Below are 20,113 nucleotides of genomic sequence, written 5' to 3' on the forward strand. Positions count from 1 at the left end.
ATCAAAGCAATTATAAAAATAAAAACCTTTAAACTCATTTTTTTCTTAATTTGCAATCACATTTTCAAATTCTACAAATCAAAAAGAGCAACAAGTCCAAGCAAAGAAGTCTATGTACTGTATTGCACCCAATACAAACCAGCCTATGCCCTCTGTTGTATCCAATATAACTGTTTGTTCTGTGCAAATAAGGTTGGTCAATGCAACACCTATTGTATAAACTGGTGCATAGTCATGCTTGACATGTTCACAAGTAACATGCACAAACATAAATGTACAGTTAGAACTGATTCTCAACTAAAACTCATCTGAGATGAAAAATCATGTCAGGAATATTTACACACAACACAAATAAAGAAATACCACCGGAAAGAGAAGGAAGACTTACATTTGATATGAAGATGAAATCCATCAATTCAAACTAGCTGTTTGATACTACTACACATTCAAATGATACACAGAAAGACATTCCCTCTCTGCTTAACAGCCAATACTTCTTTTTTTTTTTTGCTTCATAGTCAGTGTACATATTTTGGACAGTACATCACTGGGACAAAGATAACAAGTATCTGTACAATCAGTCTAGGAAGCCGTTTGGAGGGACTCAAAGTTCCCAAGTACATTTACACATTAAGCAGAATACAGACAATATATAGCCGACTAGAAAGACCATTCACTATTGAAATAGTGGACATTTCATACAGGCAATTCATGCTGTCAGATCCAACCATGGATTATATGAGATGCTTTACTTTTATCTTTTCTAAAAACAGCCCAGAATAAACATTTATTCAACTTGGGGTTAACAAACATGAGAACAAGCAAGTGCTTATTTCATTGATCCCCAGACTTTTGGTATAACAGAAGTTAATCAAGAATCACTGGCAGATTCTTAATTTCATGTAAAGTTATCAGAATTAGAGTCTGAGCAGAAAGTAGACCTCGGGCTCAGACACTGAGTGGCTTGTGTTTGCAGGTGGAAGAGAGTCATCAGTATAGTATCGATCTCCATAATGGTCACCATTTCCGTAACGTAACGATGTGCAAGCTCCTTCGGGAAGTCCCCTGTCTTCCAGCTGACCAAGATAACCTGCTATGTAAGAACCAGTAGAGTGTCTGTTCGTTGGAGGATTCTGTGAGGCTGGTTTATTCCTTAATACCACCCCACCAATGCCACCAGTGCTATTGATGACCACCCCTGAGCGAGGTTTTAGAGCTTCTTGCTGTCTTTCGCGAGCCCGGCTATTGATGTGACGTACACGGCTTTGACTACGGGAGGATAGGCGACGTGTTAGGGGTGGAGGGGAATCATCTATATCCCTGGACACAACAGGAGCTAAACTTGGTGCCTGTGGCTGTGACAGTGGGGATTTTTCTTGCAACTGAGGAGACTGGGGCCTATCGATGTCACTGTCATCCCCCTCCAAACTGACCAGCTTACGTAGCTGTTCGGTAAGAGGATCACACGACTGTGACTGGAAAGTTACTCCCTCTATGGTGCCCGACTTCTTTTGCTTCCTCATATGGGGCGTGATGAAACTGCGACTAATAATGTGGTATTTGCTCTGAAAGTTGCATGATATGTCTTCAGAGGTTAAGTCTCCCAGGGATTTGGATTTGCATGGGTTGGGGGCTGTGGAGTCTATAGTATCAGACTGAGAAAGAGGTGATAAAGGCTTTAAACTAGACTGTCGTGTAGTTCTGGTTTCAGCCTGTGGCTGGTGCCTATAATTAATCTGAGAAACCTCATGGTTCCATGACTGCTGTTGGTCAAATGATTGTGTTTGACTTTGGTTGTGTAGCTGACTGTTCTGTGGCGCCTTAGAGGACATAATGCAGTCATAGTCCAGATGGCTGTATACTGCTTCACAGTCTGAAGAGGGGGAATAAAGGCCTCTGTCTCTACAGCTGTTTACAGATGTAGCAGATTGATCATGGAGGCTTTCTGAAGAGGAAATACCATTTTGGTAACATCCTGCTTGCTCCCTCTCCAGCTGTTCATACCCCAGCTTGTCTTGATGAGACATGTTTAGGATACGATTCCCACTGTAGCTCCTCTGCTGGTAGGAAGTGCTGAAGTCTCTGGTGTAGTTAAGGGCCTCGGAATTTCTCTGAGGTATGGGGTAGCTGTTTTGACGCAGTGGACTGGGTTTAGAGGGTCTAGAGTTAAAAAGTCTATAGTGGAGGGAAGTCTGGGAGCTGTCATGATGTTCATCGTGACTGAACTGCTGATAAGAAGGTTGATTCATGAGGGAATGATGTTGTGAAAATGCAACGTGAGAGGAACGTGATGAGTACTGCTGTTGGGAATCATAATATGAAGAAGGCTGTTTTTGTAGGAAGCAGCTGGGAGTGGACTCATGGTTTTCATATATAGCCTGGCGTTTGATAGGACTCATAAGCCCAAACTCACAATGTCTTGGGGAAGTCAGCATCATCTCCAGTGGATCCTCATCAACATTTAACTCCACTTCTGTAAAAACTTTTCCAGATGAATCGCAGGGAATCTGGAAACTGTGACCGTTTACAGAAGAGCCTATGTACCTTTTAGAAGTATTTTGTTCTGTTTCACTCATTGGTCCTGGGGGATCAGTCACCTCTTCATACACCCTCTCCTCTATCTCATCATCTCTTTTTCTTTCCACACAATCCCAGCCTATATTATGACTGTTCCTCAGTCCCTGAACCACCTTTGCTGGAGATGACCCCAAACTGCTTGAGGGTGTGCTCTTTAAAGTGTCTGCCTGAACATGGACTGTCTGTTTCTTCAGGTTGTACACTGATACTGGCGACAAAACCTCCTCATCTAGAATGGTATAGACCTCCTCAAGCTCAGTGGTTTCTGGGCTGGAGATGGGGGCTGGTGCACGTTGGATACTTTTGTGAGGTGAACAGATTTCCTGATTTACATTATTTGCTTTTTGAACTGCCTTCTGGGGACTTGTGGGATTTTTCTTGTAGGGGGAATCTGCGCTGGTTTTCAGAGGAGATCTGAACTCTTCTAGTGTTTTAGGGGTAGTAGGCCTCAAGTTTGAATGATGGGATGGGATCATATCATGAGATGTGAAACTGTTTTGGTCAACAGTGCTTTCAAATTGACCAATAAGAGCTGAAACAGAGCCACATGTGTCTTCCTCATTGCTTAAGGATACAGCATCAATAATTCTGGAAATTGTGCTGTCATGCATAGAGCTGGGGCTCTTTAAATCACAGTACCTGTTGACAGGGGGAAGGGGGGCCACAGATGAGGGGACAGGGGAGGAGGATGAAGACACTGAAGGTGCAACTGTGAATGTTGTGCTGCTTAATGATGTTTCTGGTTTATCCAGTTGCATTTGGCTATTCATTGCAGGCAGTACAAGAGAGTTTTTCTCTGTTCTTGTGGAGATGATCTTGGATTTGTTGACTTCTGGTTGGTAATTCGCATAGTCTTCTTCCTTCCTCACTTCTCCAACACCAACAACCAGATAAGAAGTCTCTGACTGGTGAAATTCTTTGTTTCTGTATGTCTTAGAGGGAGAAGGGGTGTTTGATTCTGTGGCAAGTGATGATTCGATGAGTAGGTCAACAGATGAAGACCTTGGCCTGTCAAAAAGGCAGGATCCTGTGGACACAGATAAATGAAATACGGGATTAATAAAGAGATGCTTATATACAATAACTGATTTTGAATACCAAGCAGACCAACACTGACAACAAATAACAATCCAGCCAAAACAAGGCAACAGCAAAACACAGACAAATGGATCACCAAGTACAACTGTGAAAGGAGAAGATGGTGGAGGTTTTAAATAAAGAAAGAATCCATGTTTGCAAAGATCAGATCAGGACGGAGATGGTCAAATGGGATAACATGGCACAGTAATATATTTCTCAGGCCACTTTCCAACAAAATACACTGGGTGGACGCAATACTGGTATGTTTTTGAACGATGCAACCTTCAGACAATAGGTATTTTAGATTACCTGTAGGCATATCCTAGTCAGTTCTCTACTATAAGGAAACACACAAATGAAGATGGGACAGAAAAGGCACGTTAAGGTATTATGAAGAATAGGCTGTAGTCTGTCAGTTCACATGGTTACTGTACATGAGTTTTGTAGCATGAAGTAAAGCAAGGGAGAGAGATCAGAAAATATTTTACATTTATTAATCTGCAAAGCAAATCAAGGCAACTCCATGTAACATTCAAAAAAATATAACAGTTTAAAAATATGCTGTAGTTTAAAAACAAGGCATTAAAAAATTAAATGTTTCACATTTTGACTCTGTTATTGCCACAGATTGCTGTGGCCTGATATGTGTTAGTGTCTGATATTAGATCATGAATCTTACAAATATATTTAATTCAGTTAAATTTTAATTAAATAGTGCCAAGTCACAAAAACAGTCATATGATGGTATTTAAACTAGAATGGTTCAATTTTCTCAGTAATTTATATAATTTCTGTATTTATTTCCATCTTTGACTGCAGGATGAATGGAAAATACCCACCAATAATAGTGTCTGCACCTATGTCATGCTGTTCTTTGTCTGGGGAGCAGATGGAAAGCTGCCCTTGCAGAAGTCTGTCTAAGGGCATGGAGATCGGCCTGTGAATAAGTGGGGCTCGAGGCTGGAGACGTCTCTCCATCCCTCCTTCCTTCCCAGACACACCCTCTCCTCCTGCAGCAGCTGCACCTGTGCCATTCTTATGGTCTGATATTGAAGCCACTGACTCTGACAGCATCATCTTTGTCTTCTTCCGTCCCTTTGCCGGGGCACTTGCCGTGCGTCGCAGGAGGTGATCACTGATGGAGCGTTTTCGAGGACCACTGGAATTTGTGTCAACGGAGGACTTGGAAGAACGGTTAAAGAAACCTCGGATACCTCGTAGCTGATTACTCTGAGGACAAGAGCCAAACAAGAAGAAAAATGTATAAGTAATGCCTGATCAACCAGTGTGTCGATCTAAAATAATCTAAATTCATTACAACATTTCAGTTTGAAGTTAAAATGTTGATGTGGAATTTTATATAAACGATGAGAGGTTTGGCATGTACTGGATATGACCAGTTAACAACTACCTGCTTTCATGAACATTGTCTATAGATGGCACCCTTACTCCTTAGTCACCACAGCAAACAAAATGCAAAAAGCTGTTGTTTGGTTGTGCACACATGCTGACATTAAAAATAATTACATGTACTCTCATAATAAGACAACAACAGGTAAAAAAAAAAAAAAAATCTGAATGAAAGCTTAATTTGTAAGTAAACTGCATGACTCAGTCAATTGAAATGTCACACACAAAAAGTCACTGAAGATAAGCCAGACTGCACATTTGCATCATGCATTGCTTTTTCATGCAGCAGCACACAGACCCTAGTAAACGGGTATACCTTATTAGATCCTAGAAAGTGCATTATGGTAAAGCTGGGGTTCAGCACTAGAGGGCTCCACTAGAAAGACAAAGTATTGAGCATAGCTTAAATGGACTGGTGTGTTGAGAAAAAAGCAATTTTCTGTTTACCTGTTAAAAAAATGTGTCACTTGATGAAAAAGGCTAACAAGGGGATTCCCCAGGCGTATAGGGCACTTACCTTCCCATAGACATCATGCACTGACACGTGCACAAAAATGGAAGCTTCAGTTAGCCCTTCCAAGTAAACGTGTCTGTAACCTGTGGTTAGAGATGAAGAGAGAAAGCATGTGAGCTAAACAGTGTGTTTAACACAGATAACAGATGTTATCAAATGATGCAGGGTGATCTTCAGGATTTCAAAAGAAATTCAAATGGATCCAAATTTAGAAAAGAAAAGAAAAGGAAAGGAAAGATAAAAAAGAAAAGAAAAGAGTAAAAAGATAACCTGACAAATAACTTTTTTTTCACTATATAGTTACATGAAATCATGGTTTACCTAATACAACCAGGAGATGATATATCCCTTAGCAATAGCACCATCTAATCCACAAAGGGAAAATTATCCTAGTACTATATTGATTCTAGCCATAAGTAACAACCTTGTCCTCACTTATGTTTATGTCATTCATGCACAGTAAGTACAATATGTAAAACAGAGTCTTCACAAACCAGGCATCAGGCTGGTGAAAGCAACAGTCCGTTGACCAATAAAGTCCCTTCCAATCGGGTCATGGTCCCAGACAAGGAAACGCACCAATGCCACCTCAGCCATGTGAAGTGTAAAGGTCAGAGTCTCCTCCCATACTGGGTTAAAACCTGAAGAAAGAACATATATATATACATATATACATATATACGTGTATATATATATGTGTGTGTGTGTGTGTGTGTGTGTGTGTGTGTGTATATATATATATATATATATATATATACAGTAAGCTTAATTTAATTATTATTATCCATTTCATTAGTATGCCGTTAAAGCACACACCCACACACTGCAAGACTTCCGTCGATAAAAGGTAGGATCTCACACTGATCATATAATACTGTTGAGCTCCTGGGCTTCATAACCTTTCCCAGAGGAGGCATTCTCCCTGCCCATGCAGAGTGCTCTCATCTGTGGAGTCACGTTTGGGGTGACACTCGAAGATCACGCCTTTTTGCTTCCATTGTTTCATTAATTAATTAATCTGATTTTTTATCCAGGCTGTGCTTCACAGCCCAGAGTAAAATGCAATATCTGTGGCATTGTTTCATTGGTTTGCTCTGTTTTTTACAACAATGCCATTACCAGAATATGATAGAGGTGAAAAGACCTGTGATTTTATCTGCTTTTTTTGCATGCCATACTTGCATTTTATTCTATAGTATGAACACTGTAAAACACAAAATATAAGCAAACAAAACTCACACATACACAAATATTCCACATTCATCCTTTTTACACAAAAGCATGTAAAACAGTTATGAGAAAATATTATATTACATAATTTATACTCGTTGTATATAGTTCAGGTTAGGTCAGTGTAGAAATGTGCAATTTTTGGTCTGTGTGTGTGTCTAACCATTATCATCAACAACTCGGGTCTGTTCCTTGCAGCAGTCAACTGGCAAACCGATTATTTCCACTTCAACAAAAGGATCAATAATCTGATGGAGGAGAAAAAGCAATGAAATGAATTGTATTTCATTTTATGACCCTGGCTATATTAAGAAAGAGAGCAACTGGAAGATCTAAACAGTCAAATAATTGTCCAAATGTGTGCAATAGCGTGTAAGAACAAGAGAGAGACAGAGAGGGAGAGAAGAGATGACAGATGGAGAATGTGGAAACAGGGGATGTGTTTTGGTATGTTTTTACCTCTCCACGGTCCCCCAGCATGGAATCTGGCGGTTTGGGCAACTGCTGTCCGCTAATGATCTTGAGAATGAGCTGCTTCTTGGGATAAGCTGGAAGGGGATCATCACAGAATGGGTTGAAGGTGCCTAGAGGGAATAACAGACAGCAGCGCACCAACTTTGATTAATTCCAGCAGTAAATACAAAAAAACATCCATGACTTGCTTTCATGCTGCACACATTTAGTAAACCGTAAAGAAATTGTACAGACTAGAACTGCAAACTACATCTGAAGCAAGCCTGCTAAAAAATTCATCAGTGCCTCTCTCGTGTCATGCAGCTAACTCCCAGTTGGATAGATAATTATAAAGCAAACAACGCTGTACTGTAAAATGAAATCTCTCTAATGAACTGAGGTGGGTGAAGAGAAGGATATCTCAAACTTACAGCATGTTAAAAACACAGCAGAGTTCCCAAACATTATGCTGAATTATGTAACATGATCAGAAAGTTCTTCCTCTGATTGCTCTAGCAAAACATGCACTGAAACTATAATTTTAGTTAATATCTCTTACAGTTAAATTCTTATTATGCTTTCTTCAATGAACACTGACTTAACATGTTCCAGCATGTTTCCATTCCAACTATAATGTACAATGTAATGTATAATGTACCATAATCCTGGGAAAAACAAATAGGTACTGATTTAATTATCAGTTAATGCTATTCACAAATAATCTTTTATAAACGCTGACCTATTTGTGAGTTTGCAGTGAGTTTGTTGCTGTACCTTTACACATTGGAGGAGGCTTGAGGACATATCCAATACCTCCATTCACCATAAACTTGGCTCTGTTCAGCTGCATCATCCTCCCCTCTGTCTGATAGTTGAGTGCAACTAAAAGAAATAATAATAATAATAATAGTTATTATTATTATTATTATTAATCTAATAAACATATCATGTTAATTGATTTTCATCTTTAACATTTTTTTATTATTATTTAATGCTCCAGTGGGTTCTTAGTTAGTTAGTTAGTTAGTTTATTCTTGATCATTATCTGTAATATGAATTCTTGGTTTCAGTGGGGATTAATTTTGTGTAGGCTTTTTTATGTTTGGCCTTCCCTTCTGTGTCACTGTCACTGTTTTTTTTTTTTTTTTTTTTTTTGGGGGGGGGGGGTTATTTCTTGCTTTATTTTGGTAGCCTTGGTCTTGTGCAGTGTTGGTCAAGTTACTTGAAAAAGTAATCAGCAACTAATTACTGATTACTTCCCCGAAAAAGTAATCCTGTTACTTTACTGATTACTTATTTTCAAAAGTAATTAATTACTTAGTTACTTAGTTACTTTTTACAAGCACAATTTACAACCTGAATAGGTGATAAAGCGATAGATCTTTCAGCCCAATTCTACTTTTTCTGCATAATCCATCATACAAAATGTAATCGAATGGAAAAGTCTCTTTTTTTTAACTTGTTTTATCAGTTTTAATCTTTTAACTTTATGCATCAAGCAAAAATAAAATTATATGCACCATTCTCTGACTTGAATAAATTAGTTTAACATTTAAACCTATTTTCTGCACATTCCAGCACATAAAATAAAATATTTTTTGTGTTTACACCCAGTCTTTCAACTAGATGCAAGTAAAACACAGCAGAAAATAAATAAAGTCAAAGACTAGCGGTCCTTTTGCTCTATTTTCACCTGTAAAGCAGGAGTGGGGTAGGCGGAGGTTTACCCTGGTGCAGGTGTGCGCAGCAGTCAGTGGAAGAATCCGCGAGTGAATTTCCCATTGCATCGTTGCACACTCGGTGCTTGTTTAGGGGTTTTTTTTACTGTAAAAAGAAGTTTTCTTCCCACGCACAACGGACACTAATGTTTTTGTCACTTTTTATGGACTCAAACTCAAAATAAGGTCAGTACTTCCACGCTTTAAACGCTGCACGCTCATACTCTCTCCTGCACTCGATATATTATCCATTGTTGATCTGCACACAGCTGTTGTCACAAACGGCGCACTCGCTTACGTCACTGTCATGAGACATTCTGGCTAAAAAATCACAGTTTTAGTAACGCAGTAACGCAGCGTTCCTATGGGAAAGTAACGGTAATCGAATTACCGTTTTTGCAATAGTAATCCCTTACTTTACTCGTTACTTGAAAAAAGTAATCAGATTACAGTAACGCGTTATTTGTAACGTGTTACTGCCCATCTCTGGTCTTGTGTGCCTAGTATTTAGTTTTACATTCCCTCTCTTGCTATCATGGATATGTTTCAGTCACCCTCCTGTGTCCAACCTCGCTTGATTACCTCATGTGTGTATTGAAGCCTCAGTTTGCCTTAGGTCTTTGACATGTCTGTTTGTCCTGTTTATCCGCCTGAGTAGTTTCCCTGGTTGGATTTTGGGATTCTGTTTTCATATGCCATTTGCTCTGTTGGCTTCCCCTAATGAATGTTGCCTTTTGCTCACTAACCCGATCTGCAAGTCTGCATTTTTAAGTCCACATTATGCACTAATAATGTCAAAACATGAATCCAGATAAACTGCAATAATTTCCCAGTACAGTAAGTCTAGCCTTATATTTAGTTATATTTAGTACAAAAATAACACATCAAATATATATATCGATCTACATATAGATAGAAAGATATCTATCTATCTATCTATCTATCTATCTATCTATCTATCTATCTATCTATCTATCTATCTATCTATCTATATATATATATATATATATGACTTCAAAGGTTGATGAAGATGTTTCAAAGATGTATGGCCAGGGTCACAAATGACTGACTACGCTGTTTAATCTAAAATAAAATAAAATAAAATATAATAAATAAATAAATAATAAACTGTTTTGAGTTGCTATTTCAACTCAAAACAGTTGAAATAGCAACATAACAACACATAAAGAGAGTGTTCCAGAGATGGTGAGTGTTTCAAAAGCAAAGATGGGGTTCTGAAAGCCTGCATAGACAAATAGTTTAACAGTTTAAGAAAAACACCTTTAAAAAAGCGAAATTGCAGAGTATATTGGAATTCTGTCTTCTATGGTAGTATATGATACTATAGAAATTTAAAATAATTACAGGAACAGTTCTTTAGATGGAACTGTTTTTGTTTTGCTTAAAAGAAATTAACTGTTTTAGATCAAGAAAGATTCCTATCTCTTCACAAATAACTACATTTCAAATTATATCAAGCGAAGGCCACCGATAAGCTGATTTGTATGTGTTCATGCATTTTTTAAGCAGTGTTAATGTATGACAGATAAATAGACTATTTCTTGCTTTCCTTCTTTACTTGAGTACTCGAAGCACTCTATACAGCATGTATGATTCACCCATGTGTCCTTTTTGTCTATACTTTTTCTTCCTAAGTGCTTTTATCTAACATTCACACTCCAATGCATGCATCAGAGAGCAACTTGGTCTTGCCCAATGTCTTGCCCAAGGATACTTAGGTTCTAGATTAAAACAGCCAAGAATCAACAAAACACCCTTCCAGTCAGTATGTTGAACTAGGAGTATGGCATTTTTTAAACAGCTGTGTTTTCTAAAGCTCTCAGAGTTTTCTAGAACCTAATAAGATCTCTAATTTGTCATCTTACCCAACTGACAACCCACATTCCAGTAGAACTGAGGGTTGAAATTGGAAGAGTCGATGCGATATGCCGAGGGATAAATTCGAGACAGCTGCCTCTGGTTAAAAGCCAGAAACTCTTCTGTTCTGTGATTCACCAGAGACTGTGCTCTGGTCTCACTGAAAGACAGAACGTCACCTGCAGTACCTGAAGAAAAACGAGGAGTTGTTATAAGAAGTTGCCCTTAATATGAAGCTTGCATTTTGCTTGTGTGTGCATATGTCATAGCTCTGGTGTTTCACCTTCATTAAGACACTCCTGTGAGGCAACAGAGTTGGTGAACACCACAAGATTTGACAGATCTCTGCTCAGTTTCATCGTCTTCCTCTTTCTTAAACACCTGAAACAGTCAGATGAACGATTTTAAAAAGAGGACAGAGATGACAAAGTGAGATCATCGAGGCAGATGGAATAAAAAGGATAGTTAAGACTTGAACATTCATCCATCCATTAAAGTATTTATATGAGAAAAGCATTGCAGGATAGAAGATTGTCCACTGGAGGCAACTTGGAAACCACAGGAAAAGAGCATCAAATGCAAAAAACTTAATAGGGACCAGAGGATATGCAGTGCAGAAGACTCACTCAGATTCCCACATACAAACAACTACACTGTCATGCACCCGCAGTCTTAAAAAAAAGTCAGCCACTCAGACACATGCTTGCGGGAATCTGTATTGTGACAGTTCCCTGGGACATGCCTATATGAATATGCAACAGAGACTGGAAGAACAAAGAGAGACAAAGGTCTTAGTTGCAGACAGCCGCTGAACAAGGAAAACAAAGCTGGATTCCCACATTTTTTTTGCCAGTGTTGACTCAAATAGAAATGGGGGGGAAACAAGACCAACATGGACATAAAACTGAAAAAGAAGTGGACTATATTCAAACTGAGGATGAAAATGGAAATACTACAATTTACTTTGGTATGATTCCTTTCAGATTCTAAATAAAATACAGACCAAATTAGTGGCAACAATAACACTGAATTATGTCATTTTAACACCCCTTCCTCTGTTATTTTTAGTACATAATGAGTTGAGAGGATAGATGGGGGACTGCAGAAATGAAAGTAAAACATTAGAATCCTGCATCATTTATTTCTCAATAATGATATAGCAGTAATAATTACCACTTATTACTGCAGATGAAAACAAGAATTGTAAGACCACTCATTAGTGACAGGCAACATGGTGTGAAAAATATGCAAAATATTGATATGATATAAGTGAAGGCAAAAAACCTAGCAATACTGGAATTAGAGAAAGGTCAGGAAAAGTATTTTGAATATTTTGAGTTTTACTTCTGACAAATAATGTGGCATCAACAATTTTGCCAAATAAATGATCAAAGTTTATAATTATGGTTTTGAATAAAATATACATCTTTGACTACAAGTTAATAAGCATATGAGCTGTGGGATGGTTTATTATTATTATTATTATTATTATTATTATTATTATTATTATTATTATTATTATTATTATTATTATTATTATTATGTGATGCATTCTGTTATGGCGCCAGTTTCATGCATCCTAGACCTTTGGTATTATTGGGCTTTTGTAGGAAGTCAGTAAAATGCAGGCTCAACATTACAGATAAATTTGAGAAAAGTGGAAAAGGGTGACTGTTAAATACAGTCACCCAAAAAATCTTTGATGCTGGTGGTAGCTCCAGATTTGACTCCTTAAACTTTCTACATAATCTTTTCTCCACAAAAACAAAGTCTTCTCCAGCAAACATACAATATTTGTTTGGAGAAGCTTCAGTGTTTGCATGGCACTACCAGTGACCTGGATTGTTTCATGCTCCCAGCAGTCAGCAAGTATCCAACCTCTCAGCTGTCAGAGATTGTCAGTATTGTGATGAAGTGGTTCAAAGGTCACCTGTTGAACTGTCCTCCAGCCTCCCTCCCAGACCTCTCCTGACCATCTTCTTCCTTGTCCATGCTTTGGCATGTCAGCCTGGATTTGGAGTGCCTCTGGATAGTGAAGAGACAGCGATATGTAAACAAACACACAATTACACTACTGTAAAGGTTTGCCCTCTAAATAAAAAGTATAAACAAAAACATATCTAATATCCATAAAGCCACCTACATTCTCACAGCACACGTTCTTTATGCCTACGAGTTGTCACTAGTGTTTTTTCAGCAAGTCCGTTTCACTGTGGCTGTTGCAGTATGTTTGAGTGTGTGATTGTGCATGCCAGTGGATGTGTCATACATAGCATACTCAATCACTGCGAGACTTTTTTTGAATAAATTGTTTTCTGTTTTCTTAGTTTTGATGTGCGTTTAGCTAGTCTGTTCTAAGAGTAATTACAGGGTTAAGGCTGCCTACCAGCAGATTACTTGCACCCATGTGTGAACAGATATATACACACACGTGGGAGGGTGCACAAAATGCAAAGAGGGAGGCATAAAAGAATGAAGAGTAGATGTGTGTGGGCAGTAGAGGAAAATGAGGAAGGTAAAAGGAAGCGAATGGCTAGAGAGAGAGAAATTCAAAGAGAGAAATAACCAAACTGAGGAATGTGGAAATGTTTAGGGAATCTTTTCAAAAACCACCACCCTCTTAAAACTGACACAAACTTGCGTTAAATGCATGGTAAATTGAAATCATGCTGAAGAACTGAGAAGCATTGTAATCAGTTTCACTAGATTTTTTTTACAGTCGGCCACACTCTATAGGAGAAATTTACCATAAAGAAAATTAAAATTTGTATATGCATATTAGTATGCTTTATATCTACAATTATAATTCAAAGGTATGTGACAAAGAAAAAACTAACATAGTGGCATAGACCATCACAAAAACATGGATTCTATGAGTTTCCTAAGCTACCGTTAGCTGGAAGTACCGTTTTTTTCCAAAGCATACTTGTTGATTTAATGTTTCGATGATGGTGGTAAAAAGCACTGTTCAAGGAGATGACGAGTTTAAAGGCCGTAACTTAGATTCACATAATTTCCATACTCATTAAAATATTCAATGACCTCTTGTGCTCAATGGATGAGACTACTCTCATCAAGATGGAAATCTTTAATCGAAGGATAAAGGTGATTACTCATAAAACTTTGCATCACTAGTTTATGGTGTGTGCAGGGACCGTTCTCTTTATGTAGAATTTAACATGTCAGAAACTAAGCTTAACCATTCCTCTAGTGCCAGAGTTAAAAATTCTGGGGTTTGTTTTTTTTAATGTGTCATAAAGTGTCATTTACATTAGCATTTGCTATAAATGACTTCAAAAGGAGCTTTCAACTAAAAGAAAGCAGCAGTTGCTTCTGTTTCACTTCTTGTAAGTGATGCTTATCAGTTAGAGAGCTGTCTCTGATGATGAAATAGAGCAAACAGTGTGGCAAGGTTGCACCAAATTAAAGCTCTGCTTAATAAAAACATATGTAGTCTAACATAACAGCTTTGAGGTAAGCACTACCTTCAAGAAGGCTTTAAAGTTGTGTGGCTTTTTTTCCAAACTATTTTAAAGAAGTGTTCATAAACAATTATGTTCATTTTCAGGGTTGTTCCTAAAATGCATTGCAATATTGTAATTATTTGATGAGCTGGTATAAATTTAGTGTTAAGGTTGTGTAACACTAGCTCTTGCCTAGAAGAAGAGCTGGTCTTTTTCTTATATACAGTGAATACAACGCAGCACTAACACAGTCAGGCTTGGCGTAGCACAGAGAATATAAGAAGATCCACACAGTCGGTGACCCAGTGTTTTATATTTTGTATTATTATATAGTCTTTGATTTCATTGCTACTTAGGTTCTAGTCTCTTGGTTACTGTTCTGTGCTCCGTGTTCCATGTTCCCTGTGTCTCCTCAGTATCAAGTCTGTGTCTTTTGGATTCCTGGTTCTTAGGTTTAGTTCTGTATCTATGTTTAGATCTGTCTTCCCTGTCAACCATGTCCCCTTGTGAAGTCTGCACTGTCCTCAACTGTCCTGTGTTTCCTGTTTTATTTTGATAGTCCTTGTCCTGTGTCCTTGTCTTTTTATATCTATTTAGTCCCAGCTGTGTTTCCCTCCCGTTTCCTATTCCCTCGTTACTCCCGCATGTATTTAAGCCCTGTGTTTTCCTTTGCCGTTTGGCATGTCATACTTCCTCACGTACTGTGAGTCTCTCCATGTTTTTAGTTGCCCTGTGTTTTGTTCTTAGTTTTATTCTCAGGGTTTTGGTTTGTTTTTCTGTAAATTTATGTTATGAAGGATGTTCCTCTAGCAAGAAGAAAAGCTGTCGTTCTAAGTTTATTTTCCGTGCACAAGTGTCTGCATTTGGGTCCATTTCCTGACTGCTCCAGCCATACATGACAGTTACAATATCTACAGTAAAATCTGACTAGTTAACATTCTATATCTAGTTTGTTTCGTGCAAAAAATGCATTCAGAGGCTTTCATATTTCTGCTCACGTGCACTTTTTTAGATTTGTGCATGAGAATCATTTGGTGTGAATCTTATAACAGTCACATTAGCACCCAAGTGAGTCACTTAAACCCTAAATCTCAAGAGATGCATATAAAAGACATTAGCCAGTACAGCACAATACAACTGATAAGTGGGTGGGAAAAAAGAAAAAAAAAGTACAGTAAGTAACACCTAGAAATAAATAAGTAAAAAAGTGTGGTGACAAAATGAGGTGAAGGGTATCACCAGCCAACCATGAGTAGAATAAAATGAATAGGAAACCCCGATGCACAACACCCACTACATTAAAATGACTGTCAGGAAACTGAAGCTATAATACTGTTACCAACATAATGATATTCTGTTGCTAACTGGTTTTGCCTAATAAGCATATATTGGTTTCCATATTATGGGTAATATTATGGTGGTGCAAATATTGTTGGTACAAGATAATACCTATTTAATAATATGAAATTATTTTGGTAATCAAGTGATAATAACTTGCTATTTTCATCTTATTACCTTCTTGTTTCCACCCTATTAACCACCATTATTATTGCACAGCTGTTATTTTTAAAAAAAATGCTACGACTTCCAATTATTTCCATTGAGAATATAAGTAAATGCATTTTTTGAATTTTATATTTTTCAAGGAAGTTAGAGTAGATGCCATTTATTTACATTTCTAAATATTGTCACTAGTGTTTTGATGGAAAAACAATTGCAAAAAAAAGCTATTCTTAAAAGCAGCCAATTTTAGCTTTACAATTTTGTTTTCTTTATATTTGTGTCAGTCAAAACATTGTCTGAACGTGTTAATAATAGTCATTATTATGGATCGTATAAGAGCATGTTGTGTTATTATGCATGCTGTTAAAAAAGTGCAAACCATCAGTGACAGGGAAAGACAATAACATGAAAATAAGATGATCAAGCACACTGGAAGTGTAATCAGTCAACCAAGAACACCTTTCATTTTACTCATTGAAAGACAACTCCAATATTTCTATTTGTGATACAGATTGTTTAATGTATATATTAAGTGCATAGATACAAAAAAAAGTCAAGAAATTATGACAGGATCTAACTGAAAACAAGCAAGAAGGTTTCAAGTAATGCAAAAGAACATGTCTATTTGGACATGATAATTTGAGGGTTCAAAAACACAGTATAAATACAACAAACTGCAGCTCTGCTGTTGAGCTGATGGAGCATGTTAAATCACCACCCTGGGTGAATTCAGTCAGGCTGGCTGTTCTGACAAGAGACTCATTGATTTCAGCCGTTTAGTGCAGGCTTGCACATTTTTCCTTCATGCACAAAGACAGCATTGATTTCTTGGGGCAAGTTTGGTCTGCCATTCAAATAAAACAAAATCTCATCCTGCTGAATATTAGTTTCCCCTCCCAAAAAAGATCATTCGAAAGTGGTTTAATATTCTAAGAAGTAAAATAACTGATTACAACCTAACCTGAAGCTGAACAAAGATGAATTACATTTTGGGACCCCAGATAAACAGAATAAGAAACAAGCACATAAAGCCACCTCCTTTTCTATGCTTCTTACCTTCTGTTTGAGTGTCGTGATGAACGATCTGCTTTGGGATTTCTTCAGAACCCCTCTGGAGCTCTAAAATATATATTTAAAAAAAAAATGCATTCAGAGGCTTTCATATTTCTGTTCACGTGCACTTTTTTAGATTTGTGCATGAGAATCATTTGGTGTGAATCTTATAACAGTCACATTAGCACCCAAGTGAGTCACTTAAACCCTAAATCTCAAGAGATGCATATAAAAGGCATTAGCCAGTACAGCACAATACAACTGATAAGTGGGTGGGAAAAAAGAAAAAAAAAGTACAGTAAGTAACACCTAGAAATAAATAAGTAAAAATGTGTGGTGACAAAATGAGGTGAAGGGTATCACCAGCCAACCATGAGTAGAATAAAATGAATAGGAAACCCCGATGCACAACACCCACTACATTAAAATGACTGTCAGGAAACTGAAGCTTCTAAAAATAGCACGAGAGGCAAGCAGGGAAATTAAATATTAAGTAACACTGCAGACATTTAGTTTCTCATCACTTTCAGTCTGTTTTGACAGCCTTTGGATGAATTTGGATTACGTGGGTGGAAACATAAGATCCTTCAGACAGATGTGTGTGTCTCTGTGTTTTCATGTATTTGGTTAGTGTGTTTGGTGCAGTAACTAGTCTGCCTCTTTATTTTCTCCATCCCCCTCCATGACTAATCCCATGGCCTAGTTGTATCCCCTTGATTTCTTCTCTTCATCTGTTAACAAGTATAACTCTCCTCCATACTCATCCCCACACATCGCCTTGAACTTTACCTGCCGCAGATTCTTCTGAAGACCCTGGTGTGTGGCTCGGAGCAAAGCTCTGATGCTGAAGCTGTCAGTGTCTTCCTTGTCTCCGATCCGAGACTCCTTTAAAAGAGAGTCCAGTTTCTTTCTGATGTGAGACTCCACCACCTGGTGGTGACTATTGCCCTAGGTGAAAGAAGAGACAAAAGGAAAACGCTTTCAGTGTGGTGTAGAGTAATGCCTTTTTGAAGCAGGAGCACACCTTATCGCTAATGCAAAGCACCTGAAATTGCAACACCAAACTGCTATAAATCAAACCTGTATACAGAGTGCCATATATTTGCAAGAAATAGAAGTAGAAGATGATAACTGCATATAATCACATATAATCTTGTGTATATCTGAGGAGTATCGATTTCCTTTCCACAGGTCAGAAGTGTATAAGCGATAATGATAATGAATAAACATCTCCATCTTGTATAAAACTGTACACCTGCTGAATGAATGGCTGAATGTGAATGAGTAATTTTCTCAGTGAATTATATCTGGAGCTCAGTATGTGCATCATTCCATTCAAAATGACAATAAAAATAAATATTTACAAACAGTCTGAGTAATCAAGACCATGCAAGTCACCTTTTTACAAATCCGATGCATCATTACTGTACAAAACTTACACCACACTATTATTGTAATGTTCAGCTGTGACTGCTGCCATCTCCCGTTTTAAATTGGCAATGATCATCTGAAGTGGCATCTGCAGCCTCGTGCCTCTCAGCTAAATGTGGAATAATGATGCCATATTTGGTTACACAACTATACCATCTGGAAGAGTCTTGTCCTCTTTTAAGCATTGTAAGGAGGACCATGGCACTATTGTATCACAATATGATGATGATTAAGAATAGCTATGAAAATAGCTCAGGGAAAACTAAAGAGCAGTTATCATAAGCTGGCATTAATGGCATTCTTGGACATATTTTCTAGCAGGCTGAGTACTAAGTGCATTTAAAGTATTTTTTTTTTCTGTTTACTTTTGACTTGAATCTACGCCTGCTTGATTAAGCACCGGTTATTCCAAAACATTACAACAATGACGATCATTAAAACTTTGCAAGCAAAAATTATTGAAGTCATTACCTCTAGAACAACAATACCATTTAGATCTCATTATCTAACCTCTGTTTATGGTGCCTGTACGTGGCGGTTGGGATTAATTCACTGCAAACTGTTTGTTTGTTTTTTGTTTGCTTGCCTGTTTGCTTTTTGACAGGCTGTTGTTTTTGTTATTATTTTTTGTTATTCATTTTGAATTAAGATAAATAATTTATCAACATCATGTTTTGACATAATTTAAGTTCATCGCTAATTAATCAATGTTACTTGACCTGGTTATTTGATTTTCATGGTACAAACAAGTGTGGCTTAGAAACTTATCTGGAGACATTTCCTACACGCAGCTCAGTAATAATATGGTAACAGTGTGATAACAACGTAGAAATGAGACTGCAATAACATGGAAATGACAAGTTAATTACCAAAGTAAAATTCAACTGAAATCCAAGTAATATCTTGTATCGACAGTGGTTTTACCTGAGTAATATTACATTATTTAATTTTTCTTATTAATGTGGAACTGAAATATGCAGTTTGCATCATATTATAACAGTCTCATAATCATATTATCATCATATTATAATACTGTTACCAACATAATGATGTATATATTAAGTGCATAGATACAAAAAAAGTCAAGAAATTATGACAGGATCTAACTGAAAACAAGCAAGAAGGTTTCAAGTAATGCAAAAAAACTTGTCTATTTGGACATGATAATTTGAGGGTTCATGCTTCGGTGTGTGCACATCATCATTCATAGATTTATTCCTCTCTCTTACATTACTGCTCTTGAGCTTGAAGTCGTCCTCAATTTCATCAGCGCTGTCATCATCGGACACCTCCCCTTCTTCAGCATCCGCAGACAGATAGGCAGGCAGGCGTTTTCCCTGCATGGGAAAAAAAACACAGACCAAGACATGAGAGGATAGACATTTGACCCATGCATATGTCTTAAATGCATCGCTCATCCCTTTTATACACATGAACACCCACTCTGCTTGGACTTCTAAGATAGTCCAAGAATAACACAGCACAATTCAATATCTCTGACTCCAGAATATATACAGGCAGATAATGAGCATCCTCCTAATTTTTGAAGATGCTTTACTAGATTCAGCAGGAAAAAATTAAAGGATATAAGCACAGAAAACAACAAAAGACACACATATGTGCAATCACATACATTCTAAACAGTTATCTGCAGAGTCTCTGAGAAGCTTTCCGAGCACTCCTTTCAGCACACAGTGGAAGCCCATTAGTAAGCCACTCTGGAGGTGTGAGTGGGAGTTAAAATTTTCTAAGCGTCTTCTTCTACTATCAATGGCATACTCTATGCTTACTGCAGTACATCA

General features: G+C 37.6%; 1 protein-coding gene across 2 annotated transcripts in view; it reads right to left on the reverse strand.

Annotated features, from left to right (window-relative positions):
* Nucleotides 1–917: 917 nt before the first annotated feature.
* The window catches only part of plch1 (phospholipase C, eta 1), a 74,409-nt gene continuing 55,213 nt past the window's right edge, over nucleotides 918–20,113 (reverse strand). For both annotated transcript variants that reach the window (XM_085370468.1, XM_085370467.1), the window contains 14 exons: nucleotides 19,541–19,648; nucleotides 17,670–17,828; nucleotides 16,884–16,946; nucleotides 12,791–12,885; nucleotides 11,144–11,241; nucleotides 10,869–11,048; nucleotides 8,039–8,146; nucleotides 7,271–7,395; nucleotides 6,975–7,059; nucleotides 6,076–6,222; nucleotides 5,585–5,664; nucleotides 5,384–5,443; nucleotides 4,497–4,887; nucleotides 918–3,604 (listed from right to left, as the gene is read on the reverse strand). In XM_085370468.1, the coding sequence (XP_085226594.1) occupies nucleotides 918–3,604; nucleotides 4,497–4,887; nucleotides 5,384–5,443; nucleotides 5,585–5,664; nucleotides 6,076–6,222; nucleotides 6,975–7,059; nucleotides 7,271–7,395; nucleotides 8,039–8,146; nucleotides 10,869–11,048; nucleotides 11,144–11,241; nucleotides 12,791–12,885; nucleotides 16,884–16,946; nucleotides 17,670–17,828; nucleotides 19,541–19,648 (4,386 nt within the window). The remainder of the gene's footprint in view (nucleotides 3,605–4,496; nucleotides 4,888–5,383; nucleotides 5,444–5,584; nucleotides 5,665–6,075; nucleotides 6,223–6,974; nucleotides 7,060–7,270; nucleotides 7,396–8,038; nucleotides 8,147–10,868; nucleotides 11,049–11,143; nucleotides 11,242–12,790; nucleotides 12,886–16,883; nucleotides 16,947–17,669; nucleotides 17,829–19,540; nucleotides 19,649–20,113) is intronic.

Source organism: Diplotaxodon limnothrissa, linkage group LG14 (assembly GCF_057381915.1).
Source record: "Diplotaxodon limnothrissa isolate DT_005_m linkage group LG14, D_limnothrissa_male_GT1.1, whole genome shotgun sequence".
NCBI lineage: Eukaryota > Metazoa > Chordata > Actinopteri > Cichliformes > Cichlidae > Diplotaxodon > Diplotaxodon limnothrissa.